This window comes from Pecten maximus, chromosome 2 (assembly GCF_902652985.1).
Source record: "Pecten maximus chromosome 2, xPecMax1.1, whole genome shotgun sequence".
Taxonomy (NCBI): domain Eukaryota; kingdom Metazoa; phylum Mollusca; class Bivalvia; order Pectinida; family Pectinidae; genus Pecten; species Pecten maximus.
In genome coordinates this window covers 35,381,199-35,393,854 of record NC_047016.1, presented here as the reverse complement: position 1 = coordinate 35,393,854, position 12,656 = coordinate 35,381,199, and the positions used below count along the sequence as shown (strand labels likewise).

Below are 12,656 nucleotides of genomic sequence, written 5' to 3'. Positions count from 1 at the left end.
AACATATATATATAGCTGTGTGTAACATGATATACTACTTTATATAAATTAGATTTTTTATAAAAGCAAAAACATAGATGCACCATTTATAGAAGAGAGCTACCATGTATACGATGCCATTATCTACATATTACGAATATACGTGTTTTAGTGTAATGTTGATATATATTTATCTCTGACAGAATATATATCATATAGGTTGATTTAAAGTATAACGCCATATTTCTTAAGTAATCTTTAATCTGGGTAGTGGGTGTATTTTCTTACGTTCCTGTAGAAAAAAATGTTATATTGTATCATCCTTATCTTGGCCAGCGCCCGCAGCTTCCTTGCTGCTGCCATTATATCAATCTAGAAGTTTTAATCAATTTCATTCGTTAAAAAACAGCAAACATGAGGTAACCTTATATGCATTGCGGGGATAAAAACCAGACATAAAAAACGTTTAGAGCTAAAAAGGCTCTGGAAAGACTTATTGAACTCATTAATCTAACTCGTGGCAACTGAAACTTAAATGATAACATAGTTGAAGATACATATATGTGCATGCGTATACTAACCATTGATATGAATATCTAATGAAAATAAATGATAGAAATATGATTGGAGAAAGAAGGATAGGCTTTTGATATCGAATTAAAATATCCATGGAATTTTCATAAAAGCGATACCTTATTTATTCCTCCAAACATTTTTTTTCTAAACAGAAACAGCACACATCCCGTCAGGTGTGTGTCCAAGCCCAAGCTAGTTGGAGGGGGGAGTATTTGGGAAGTATGGGAATCAACGAAGTATAGCAGTCTTCAAATCCCACTGAATTTTACCCTAATTGACCTCATGGATTTTCAAATCGCACAGATAATAGTTCTCAGTCTATCTCCTTAAAGTACATCGTATAATTATTATTATGTATTCATAGATATTTAAATTATCTCGTCTTGTCATTCTGCAATTTTTCACTAGATATGCATCAATATGCAAATATTCATATATTTTGTCCGACCAGGAATGTCTATTGCTTTAGCTTTTAAGTAAATCATCCATGTAGGACGATTTCGTTTCTTTCTTCAGATAACTCTACCTGTCTGCTGTTTAGGTGTATAGAGTACAGTACTGTATTGCTATATGGTTCATCGACAATTTGAGTCATTTACAGTATAGATTCCTCGAACGTTACAACAATTTTACTTGCGCCTTTGACTAATTTTTCATGATAGGTGTTGGAAGTTCTCTTTAATTAATATCTCACCTGTAGTCCATACGATGAGCGGGATTAACGTGGCCAAGCTATGTGTCTATCGTATTAATGAATTATTAAATATTGCATAGTAACAAATTATACACCTTTATCTATACTTGTTTTTTCCTGGACGACTTCGACCTGCATTTAAACTCACAGGGGTAAAATGTGCAACTTCTTCTCATTGACTAAAAGGCCCTGTGTCATGATATCGGGCCAGTGAACGGTGTTCAAATAAATGACCTTCAACTTCTTTCCTGGTCACAGGTGTCAAATGTGTTTAATGACCTCTTTTTATTAACAAAGGGGTCCAGGGTTGTGATATGAAATCAGTATAATGATGGTATGATTGGCTACGAAGTTTGTTAAAGGAACGACCTATAGGTGCAATATTGCATGATGATGGTGTCCATTGCCGGGTATGGAAAACAAGCCACTTCATAGATGGCAGATATATCTACAACTCGATGGTATTTCGGAAAAATTAACAACGTGTTTTTTCTCATAGATGTTATTCAGCAAGCACAGTGATTAAATATGATCTTTAACTTCTGACGAGAATGTATATGGCAACGATTTAGGGTAGAACCAACAGAACTAAAGTTCACTTATCTTTCAAGTTACATGACTGATGTGGTATCATTTCTTTTCTAATCAATAACAAGTTTTTACAAACTGTATGGCATACGACTTTAACATTTAAATCCTGAAGGACAAATGTTTTACTTTTTATTACTTTTTTTAAGACCCCTTTTCAAGATATCTATTCTCTTTCACAAAAGGTAAAAAGAACAATTAAATAAATAGAGGATAGCAAATAGTTTCACAATCAATAAATATACAAGTTCATGAGTTTACCCGTATTCGCGTCCGACACATGGTTAAAAAATTGGTGTATGACGTGCAATGGGAAACAATTATTTTTCTTCATATCTGAAAAGAAAAACGTAATAAGTATAAAAAAAAATAATAAATTATAATAAACCAAAATCACTCTCTTTGACGTCAAAAAGCACTTGGTTTACGCTTGACAAAAAGACAATGCCATTTTGATTGGGGTGCTCAACACGATTGCAGCTTTTTGTAAAGTTACCTGGTAAGATTTGTTTTCAAAACTATATGTATATGTCTATTTGATCAATATCTAGCAATATATAGCCATGTGCACCAAACTGTATGTTTGCAGTATGTACATTTGAACAGACAAAGCAGTGGATTTCAACAAGAAAGCGACGTTCTACTTGATCAATACCAAAATCTGCGTGTATAATAAGCAGTGATGATGTAAACGTACGAATGGAAGCTAAGAACAATTATACCATCGTATTTTGCACGTTGGAACATACATTAATCCCGCAACGGGGTTTCTTACTAATAAAACGCCACAAACTTGAAATGAAACTTAATTTCAAGTGCCCCAGCCAGAGTAAGTTGTGTGGACTAAATTTCTACTACTTAATAAGTACATGTACAACAAATAGCAAGACAATACAAAGTCTTATGCAATGGATTCTAGAATCAAAATTTAACAGAAACAAGTCTGTCCCACATAGATATTGAAAGCTGCCTCAGACAGTCTTCAAATAAAGTTGGATTATTAATATACTAATCTGTTGTAGTATACAATCTATGTCTGGGCCTCAGAATTAACTAATGCTAAACATGTATTGAAAACCGCCTCAGACAGTCTTTCAAATATATTGGATACCTTGTATGGTAATCTTTTTTAGCATTGTACATGTATGCCTGTGCACCAGACTAGATATAAGACTAAGGTAACCTCTACTTCTGTGCCACCTAATATGGTTGCATTAAAAGTTCATAGTAATGTAAATCCAGTCTGTATGATGACTAGATAAATTGTGAAACACAGCTGCGCTCAGTAAATCTGACATATACACTTTTATACATTTATACCAGATATCTTTGACTGACTAGATCCATATTGCTATTACAATCACAAACTAATATGTAAACTATTTACAAAACAACATTGCTGCCTCAGACAGTCAACTTCTTATAAAAATATAAATTCAGCAAAATTGTAACAAATATGTTGAGTAACTGAGTAATGGTATGGTGTACAACATATCCATACCAGTAAAGCTGCCAATAACAGTCTTGATTAACTGAAATATGGTCCCAATATCACATAGAAAAATACCTGAGCTGAGTCCCCCAAAAAATATCAGCTGCCTCAGACAGTCTGACATAACCGAGATGAAAACCAAAAATGAATCTTCAACTGTGTGTGGAGTTGCATGCCATCAAACACTGAAATTCTAAAATAGCGTTTGACTGCATCTGATTTCCATCGCCCCATAAGCCGAATGTGATCTTCAGGTATATTACATTGAAAAGCTGTAGTAGCTGCCCCTATGCGAAAGCTGTGTGACTTATAATGTGCAGTGTTTAAGCCAACAAAAGAAAGAGCCTGGTTTAATTTGGTTATGTAGAAAGCCTGAGATACCGGAAAGCAACCATCTATTGTAAATAGTGGGCCAATAACGCTACCGCCTCTGAGCTTTAGGTACTTTGCCACAGCCCGTACAGGACAAATGTGTTTACATGTTTGCGCTGTGATTTGCAATTCCACAGGCCTGTGCGAATTATGGTGTTTAAAATACCTTAGCGTTAAAGACATGTGTGTCGGTTTCTTGTGAGTCATGTCCATGCACACATTAGAAACTTGTACCACATTCCTATTGTCACCTTGTGGAGACCGGGATGTTATTTCTCCAACCCTTAAGAATGCAAAGAAACTTAAGGTAAACATAGCCCTAAGCATGGTCTGGTCAAACTTGCTTGGCGCTGTATGGCCGAGAGCGAGTATTAGCCTTTTAAGGATAGCTGGGGTATTAGGAAGCCGTACATCATGACCACCTGACAAATTGTGAACACCTTTCAACACCTTTTTAACAAGGAAACACTGCAAGGGATCCATAAACCCTTGTAGTTTTTGAGCATACGCTAATCCCGCTATGTAAGTGGAAATGGTATTAGGTGATTTCTTTTGATCATACAACCAAGCGATGTAGTTTATCACATTTGAAACCAGTAATGGGAAAGTGTGATCTCTCCCAAACATTTGGAAATGAAATTTGGTGTATGAGTTCATAGCAGTGGTATATGCTGTACGTGTATTAGTTGACACAGATGCATCAATGAGCTGTCTGGCTGTTGCCGTCAAAGGCGTAGCAACTGCTGTGGCACCCTGGTTGGAAATTGATCCATTGCTGACGCTAACTTCTTGAATCGTTTTATCTGCAAACGTGAGAGTAAATCAGGTAAAACGTTCAGCCTTCCTGGAATGTGTTCGGCTTGGAACATAACATTGTGATGCATACACACTACGACTAATCTTCTAACCAGGGTCATCACATAAGCATGTTTTGAGGACATTTTGTTGATAATACTAACAACAGCTTGGTTATCAGAATGGAACAAAATGCACTTATTAGCAAATTTGTGTCCCCACACTTCCATTGCTAATGCAATTGGAAAAAATTCTTTGAGTGTTATATCATGACTTTCCATACCACTCTCATCCCATTGACCGTAAAACCACTCTGTCCCACATACTGCTCCAAAACCCAATGCACCTGATGCATCGGTGTACAAATGAAGTTTAGCAGAATTCTGCCACACATCGTCTAAAAAAATGGATTTTCCATTGAATGAATCAATGAATAAACTCCATGCCTGAAGGTCTAAACGAGCTTCCTTGTTAAGCCGAATATGATGATGAGGTTTGGACTTTCCCTTAGTAAGATCTATAAGCCTGCGTAAATATGCACGACCCGGCACTACTACACAGCATGCATGGTTAAGAAGACCTATCAATGACTGAAGGTCCCTCAACGTCACTTTCTTTCTTTTCTTTGTTTTTCCAAGGGCTACTCTAATTTTTTCAATTTTCTCTCTTGGTAATCTAGCTTGCATTTTGATAGTGTCTAGCTCAATCCCAAGAAAACTCAAAACTGATGCAGGACCCTCAGTTTTCTCCGATTCTATAGGGATACCCAAGACATTGCACATCTTTATAAACTGTGCCAAGCTTAGTGCACATATACCTGAATTTGGAGGACCCAAGAACAAAAAATCATCCAGTACATGTTACATGTTTGGAATAGCAAACTTTGTGCAAGCGATCCACTGCAATGCTGTACTGACTTTCTCAAAAATTGAACAGGAAATTGAGCATCCCATGGGTAAACACCTATCATAATAGTAATGACCTTGAAAAAATATACCCAGTAACTTATGGTCAGATGGGTGTATTGGGACAATGCGAAATGCTGAAGCTACATCTGTTTTTGCAAGCAGACATCCTTGGCCAAGTCTTTTAATGATACCTATTGCATCATCCACTGTATTGTATGATACAGAGCAAAATTTATCTGGAATACAATCATTGATTGATTTTCCCTCGGGATATGACAAATGGTGAATCATTCTGAATTCACCTGCCTCTTTTTTGGGAACCAAACCAATAGGAGAACATTGTAAAAATTGGAAAGGAGGTTTGTCAAATGGACCTGCAATTCTCCTAGCTAAAATTTCCTTGTTTAGCTTCTCCTGTAATATTTCCTTATTTTGAAAGGCTGATAATAGATTGCGGCTCACTCTAAACTGATGAGTACCTTCAAACTGTATTCGGAAACCTTTTGAAAATCCATTTACCAAAAAATCTTTCAAGACATTATCGTAGTTTCGCAAAAACTCGGTCAAGATGTCTGCTTTGACTGGTGTAACAATATCACTAAGGACTGTGTCATTTGGCAAGAAATTGGTTTCTGTTGGGAGCCTTTTGGGTGTTTGGTCTCTTGTTGGAACAACTGAGCACCGAATGGGACTGTCCACACTGGAAACACGAGTGCTGGTATGGACAGGATGGTTTGGCACATTTGCCTTTTTTGTGGAACATGTAGCAGTGGCCATTTGGTATTCGAGATTTGTGTCTGGCACGAAACCCCTTTGAGTTATCCTGAAAGGGCTGGTCACTGTTGGAAAATGACCCTTGTCTAGGTGTATTTGCCATTACCCAGTACTCTGTATGGAACTCTCCCCAGTGAATGGACCTCACCTCAATATCCCTTCTTACTTGTTGGTCATATTCCAACCAAGCCATACCCGTTCGCCTGCTCGCCAAATCTCTAACCAACTCACCGTGCTTGATGACCTGTGGGATTTCCTTAGGAAATCTTTCTGAATAAATGGCAACAAACCTCAAAAATGCTGTTGTCCACTGCTCAATATTATTGAGCACCATTTTTTGTTTAGATTTTGTCACTTTGAATTGTGACCGACCCGTACTCTGAAAACTAATCGAGTCAGAGGTGAACGGCTTAGTTTGTGGAAGCAGTTTGGCCAAATCAATATACTTGTTTTGCCATATTTTGTTTTTCAGTTTACTATCAATTTGACTAGCGATGGGGCAAGATAGACGAGCAGAAGAAGGGGTATCTAACTCATTATCTGAACTAGTATCAGAGTCACTATCACTACTGCTGCTGCTGCTACTACTGTCATCAGAGTCAGTACCTGATACAACTGGTGTTGGTGATATGCGTCGCCTTTTTTTTTACTCTTTTTCCGGCCTTTAGGCTTGTCTCTAGCCTCCAAAGTGGACAGAACTTGTGCCGTGATGGCCTGCACCATTGCAGCCTGACGTTGGTCATCAGCCCCAGCTAGGTCAGGCTGTTCCACCTCATCGCTTCCATCAGACAAATTGACATTTTGTTGGGCTGATCCAGCTGCTGCTGAAGGTCGTTTCCGTTTAGCCACAGCATTAAGGTTTCTCCTTGATTCTCGAGTTGTCTCAAATGCTGCTGGGTTTCTTTTTTCTGTTTCATTGTTGTTAAGGGTTAGGCTCATCTCCTGACCCCCTTTGTCACTGCATGTCTTCTTCCTGACCATGCTATTACTGTAATGACAATAACAAACATTTAAGAGAATTTTAATACCAACTAGTGGTCACAACACATCGTTTAACTGACCACACTCATGTCCAAAGTGACATATTGCTCTAATGGTCATATTCTTTTCAATGACATTAAATTATGTTCAATGACTATTTGGACTAGCTGGTTATCATTGAAATACTGTAACAGTGTGATATTGTTACTGTTAACAAACTTGGCCAGACTATCGTTGTTCACCATACAACATTTACAAATTGTATGTAATAGTGTGTTGTAATGTTTGTTCGTATGGAGTTAACAAGCCATCACAAATAATCTTAGTGGCTCTGTACTCATTATAAGAATTATGGCCTGAAATACTTCACCAAGTATATAATCATACTGCAAAACTGTTACAAGCACATGACCAAACACTGGCCTTGACTGACGTTATCAATAAACTCTCATAAATACAAAAGTGTTTTTAATTGTGCATATAATACCTGCACTTCTAATATGGTATGGCCTGAAAATGCATATCTGGTGAACTATTAGTTGTATCATCATAACCCATAATTAACCTGTAAAGGTTAACATGTACACCTGTTTTATATCCAACCAGAGCATTTTACAGAATGTAACATTGTTACTATTACTCGACCATACAACTGACCATTCGGTCATCATATAAACAAAACAAACCTAAGTATGTATGTGCCATGTAATAACAACATGTACAATATGGCCTGAAAAAACTGTGGGAAATACTGTAACACTGTTAACATTGAGCAACCCTGAACCGGCTGACACATTGATGATTTATCTCCCACAGGATTTTACAGAATGTAACACAGTTACAATTACTCGACCATACAACTGACCATCACAATCGGTCATCAAGTGAACAAAACATACTTAAGTATGTGTGGGTAATACGTTTACCCAATTCAAAATAAATATGGCCTGAAAATACTGGGGGATATCTCCCACAGCATTTAACAGAATGTAACACAGTACCATTACTCGACCATATAACTGACCTTAAGGTCACCAAGTACATGTATCCTATATATAGACATAGGCATGTACACATAAGCTGAAGAAAGGATATACCCATAGTGGGCATACATTGCTATCATGCTTGAAATATGCAATGATATATCAATCAAAGATACAGCTTAACATAAAATATTGTACAATAAATTCACTCTGCCCCCTGACCCGGGGAGGTCATATATCAATTCACACCGAGTAATCATATTTGAACTGTTATTTGCACAATATTTATATACTTTGTACATGTAGGAGGTGGAATCCCTAAGGGAAATGATAAAAACCCACCTTACAAATCCAACTGCTTCATTGCTGATATCAAGGCACCTCTCAAATTATTATAATATTTTTTATTGCCTTCTGTGTTGAGGTGGACACAATCAGAGTCATAAACCTTCTGCTGGCTTGCTGCTGACCAAAATCCAGTCAGTCTAAAAAATTTTACCCCATCCATGCCTTTGATGTATCTGTCTAGCCGACGATTAAGATCATCTGCCTTTACATTAAACAACACCGTATCCACTGCATAGCGAATGGGTCTGGCAGGGGGGAGTCGGTGCAACACTTGCATCACTATCACCTGTTTGACTGCATACTTGTAACGTAATGTCACAATCAGGTGTACCAGTTGACGAAACACATCCTCTACTGATTTTGTCTGATCACACAAATCATTTGATGCTGTCTGTAATAATACAATATCCGGTTGATAAGCCTCCACTAGTGGTAAGGCCCTCCTCTGAATGGTATGAATCCGAGCCCAAACGAATGTCCTACCAACATTGCTGTAAGAACCATGATAGCGCCCTATTGATTCAAGTCTGTTTATAAACAAAGGCTAACTTACAAATATTGGCGGGCTACTCGTGACCCACTTCGCACGAAGATGTAAACATTCTGTACTTACTCGAATTAATTCAGGGGAAATATCCCCTTACTCACACTCTTCGTACACAAATGCTGCCTACGGTTCCGTTTCAATTCTTTTGGAACGTCAGTTGGCTGTATGTATTAGCGAAAATACTAGAATGAACCAATTTTCCTGGCAGTGAAAATTTTCTGTAGTAGTCACGTGATCATCCAAATCAAAACATCACGTGACTATCCATTCTGGGAGGTACTAACAGCCGGAATGGAAAATCTTAACAATCCGGAAACTATACACTTAACTAATAACAAAACCGGACTACTATATCAGTCCGGAAACTCACTAATTACATATCAAATAGATGATATAAATTACTTTATGTTTTACATAAATCCAAATATGAATCAAATGTTAAGTATGTTTGTATCCTTAACAGTACCAAATATTCTGAAAGATTTTAAGTAAAAATATTGTATAACTCGGCTAGTGTTTCAAGTATTTCAAGTATGGTGTCAAATAATTATCAAGCATAGGCACTTCTTCCTGTGGTTAGAATTAATTCTTAATGTCATATCTGCACACACAGTCAAACACACACTGACTTATAAACCACTGAGTGTGGTTTTGACATCAGAATAAAAGAATACACATGATGGCTTGATTTTTCTCCATCAAAGCCTAAATAAATATAATCTTCAACTACACAACAAGAACAAAAACGATCAGTATTTTTTTTAATTCTTTAATCAGCAAATAAATCAGTATTTTCTAAAAGAATGGTGCTTTCCCGATACGTTTGGTATATCTATAACACGAGTTTCCATTTATAATGTAATACCTGTAAGTAAAACAAAGACAGAACATAAATGTAGGACAATGCATATCGAACAAAAACATAAAAGCTGTACTGTTTATTAGATCTCAACTCAGAAACTTATCACCTAAATTATAGTGAAATTTACTGTATTAGCTTTAATGAATAGACAAATGATTCCTTAAATACCAGATTTACTAGTACTAGATTTACAATTATAAAGCTCTATTTCATGTATGACTTTAATTTTCAGGGGGCCAGTCTAATCTACACCGAACCGGACTCCAGACATACACTATTAACCCCTTAGATTGATAGATTTCTGGGAAACGACCGGGTTATAACAAATTTATATAATTACAAAGAAACGCATATTTTCCGATGATTTCAAACTGAAACAAGAGCTGTTATGACATACCATTTTCTCTGAAATCGGTAGCGCCCGCTTCTCAGTTTTCACACTCGCCGTCATGTACAAAACCCAATTTGCTGTTAAAGAAAAACATTGACCACAAACGTTACTACTGTATTTCATTTTAACTATACCGGAATCCTCACCAAAATGACAGTTCAAGTCAATCGGTTGTGTTTTCTGATGCATTGATGCATCACTATGCCTAACCCATTTTGTCTGCTTTATCCTTGGGTATCATGAATACATATATTACTGAATAGTAAAAACACGCCCTCTGACCGATGTTTTACAGGGTGTTATATTTCGAACACATGCAAACACTTACTGGCATTTCATTTCTTCGGCGTTATCGAATGTGATTCCATGCTCGGCGCAGACTTCGATCCCGTCGTTTGTGTCTTGTAAAGCATCCAGACATTTCTATAATGTAATTAATACTATCATATATGTAAAGTATACTATTGTGGTTTTTTTTTAAGTATTATATATTTAAAAAAAAAAACAATGACGAAAATACAACAACAACAAAATGTATATCTTTATAATACCTCTAATTCAAATATATTAAACATTGCTAGATTGAAATACAGAATATTCTTGATGGGATTTGTACACCAGCTTCAACCTGACGTTGAATAGAGCTACATTTATTATTATTATTATTTGTCACCTGTTTCATTGTGCTTTACAATGTGGTTTATGAAGCATTTTTAACACTTGATAACTACCAATAATAGTAGAAATGACACCATTAAATCAAGTTACCTCAATGTTCTCACAAGTGTCATGACCCTCTATTTCATCGCCTCTGAAATAAATAAGAAAGCATGATTTGACACAATTGATATCATAATGACTGAAGGAAAAATGTTACAAGAAATATAGAATATTTACAAATACGAACATACCTGTATATGTGTATATGTAGCATGCTCTAATTATCCGCTATATTGCATGTGTATGTTCTTTATGACTCAGGTATTACATTGTACAACAACAGACACGCGTAATTTTTATGGAACAACAATATATATATATAATTAAAAAGTAAATAATATCCTTGTGATGGATATACATAGTAATAATAATAAAAAACACAAACCAGAAAATCATAAGCGCTTTCAAATGCTTTGAGAGCAAGTTACATATATCAGCCCAATTTGGCCGACTTCAGGAGTCAGGCGCAGTGGAAAAACGTGCCAAATCGAATTCACTTAGATTTTCTGAAATAATAACTGTATCCCTTTCTACGATATCGGATTATCCTTTACAAACTATATACTCACGCGCACTGTAGTTCACAGAGGTTGCTGTAAGTCCCTTCGTCTCCACACCAGGGGTCATAGACGTCATCACAATCACACTGCACGTGTAATCACAATGTAAATTCTTATATATTCTTACCTCGTGTTGATCGTTTTCATTATCATCTCAATGTCATGTTATATGATGATTTCAAACTATTATTAATTTCTCTGAATTTAAGTATTGTAAAAGGACATCAGTGTAAATACAAAAAAAAATTAATTAAAATTAAAAACTGCAACAAACAACTGTTCTGTCATTGTATGACTCACCAAGATCAACAGTATGTGTGTACGCAATCCGATTTGTAGCATGGGACAATGCTATATATTTATCTTAAATGACTCAATAATATTATTTTTGTATTAGAAGTAATAGACATCAAAGTCAAAATGAGTACATATTCATGTTAACATCTTATATCCAATCCTTACTATCAGTGTATGTAATTTTTACCGAAGATCTTCCGCCAACAACGGCTATCGTTACCAATAGAGTAAGCAAACCAATGGACACCATGGCACTAAAACGTAAATTGTAATATGTAAACCTTGTGGATTCCGGCTAATGCAATGAGATTCAGCGAATTAAGGTAGGAAACGTTTAGTAAAATGACCATTTCAAAGAGACGACAACAACAATGGTTTATGTGCTTACACGTGTAATCATTTAAGCAACGTATATATATTACAAGTGAACAAATGTTAAACGTACGTTACCTAGCCTTGTTCGATGTAAATGTAAACATGTCGATTACTTATGACAGTAAATGTTACTCACGCTTGTTGACAGGATGCACCAACACGAACGATCGAGGAATAAAGTAAATACAGCCAAATAAGGTGGTTTTATAGCAAAAGGAGACTAAGCAGAGCCGATTGCAAAATACAGCAAACATAATGAAGGCGGGGTAACAAAATATTTATATACTTAATGAGATATTTTATATATCTTTGATGTGAGTGTGTTTGTCTGTAATCAATCAATAGAATATACCTGAAAGATAAGTTATAGCATTTTGACAGTTTATGGATTAACGTTTAGAAGGTTTTTAATGT

The 12,656-nt window shown here is 36.1% G+C and overlaps 2 protein-coding genes across 5 annotated transcripts; both read right to left on the bottom strand.

The window, feature by feature from the left end:
* Window positions 1–6,682: 6,682 nt before the first annotated feature.
* On the bottom strand, window positions 6,683–9,199 carry LOC117321892. 2 transcript variants are annotated; one of them, XM_033876516.1, is made up of 2 exons: window positions 9,104–9,199; window positions 6,683–7,166 (listed from the first exon to the last, which is right to left on the bottom strand). In XM_033876516.1, exon 2 carries the CDS (start codon window positions 7,157–7,159, stop codon window positions 6,707–6,709), a length of 453 nt encoding a protein of 150 aa, XP_033732407.1. In that variant the 5' UTR covers window positions 7,160–7,166; window positions 9,104–9,199; the 3' UTR covers window positions 6,683–6,706. The 2 variants fall into 2 exon arrangements, with proteins under 2 accessions (XP_033732407.1, XP_033732408.1); XM_033876517.1 differs by lacking the exon at window positions 9,104–9,199 and adding an exon at window positions 8,485–8,868.
* Window positions 9,200–9,790: 591 nt separating this feature from the next.
* On the bottom strand, window positions 9,791–12,493 carry LOC117321891 (serine protease inhibitor dipetalogastin-like). 3 transcript variants are annotated; one of them, XM_033876514.1, is made up of 7 exons: window positions 12,379–12,493; window positions 12,055–12,121; window positions 11,580–11,656; window positions 11,059–11,101; window positions 10,619–10,713; window positions 10,297–10,367; window positions 9,791–9,902 (listed from the first exon to the last, which is right to left on the bottom strand). In XM_033876514.1, exons 2-6 carry the CDS (start codon window positions 12,115–12,117, stop codon window positions 10,328–10,330), a joined length of 318 nt encoding a protein of 105 aa, XP_033732405.1. In that variant the 5' UTR covers window positions 12,118–12,121; window positions 12,379–12,493; the 3' UTR covers window positions 9,791–9,902; window positions 10,297–10,327. The 3 variants fall into 3 exon arrangements, with proteins under 3 accessions (XP_033732405.1, XP_033732404.1, XP_033732406.1); XM_033876513.1 differs by lacking the exon at window positions 12,379–12,493 and adding an exon at window positions 12,318–12,361; XM_033876515.1 differs by lacking the exon at window positions 12,379–12,493 and adding an exon at window positions 12,313–12,350.
* Between the last annotated feature and the right edge of the window lie 163 nt (window positions 12,494–12,656).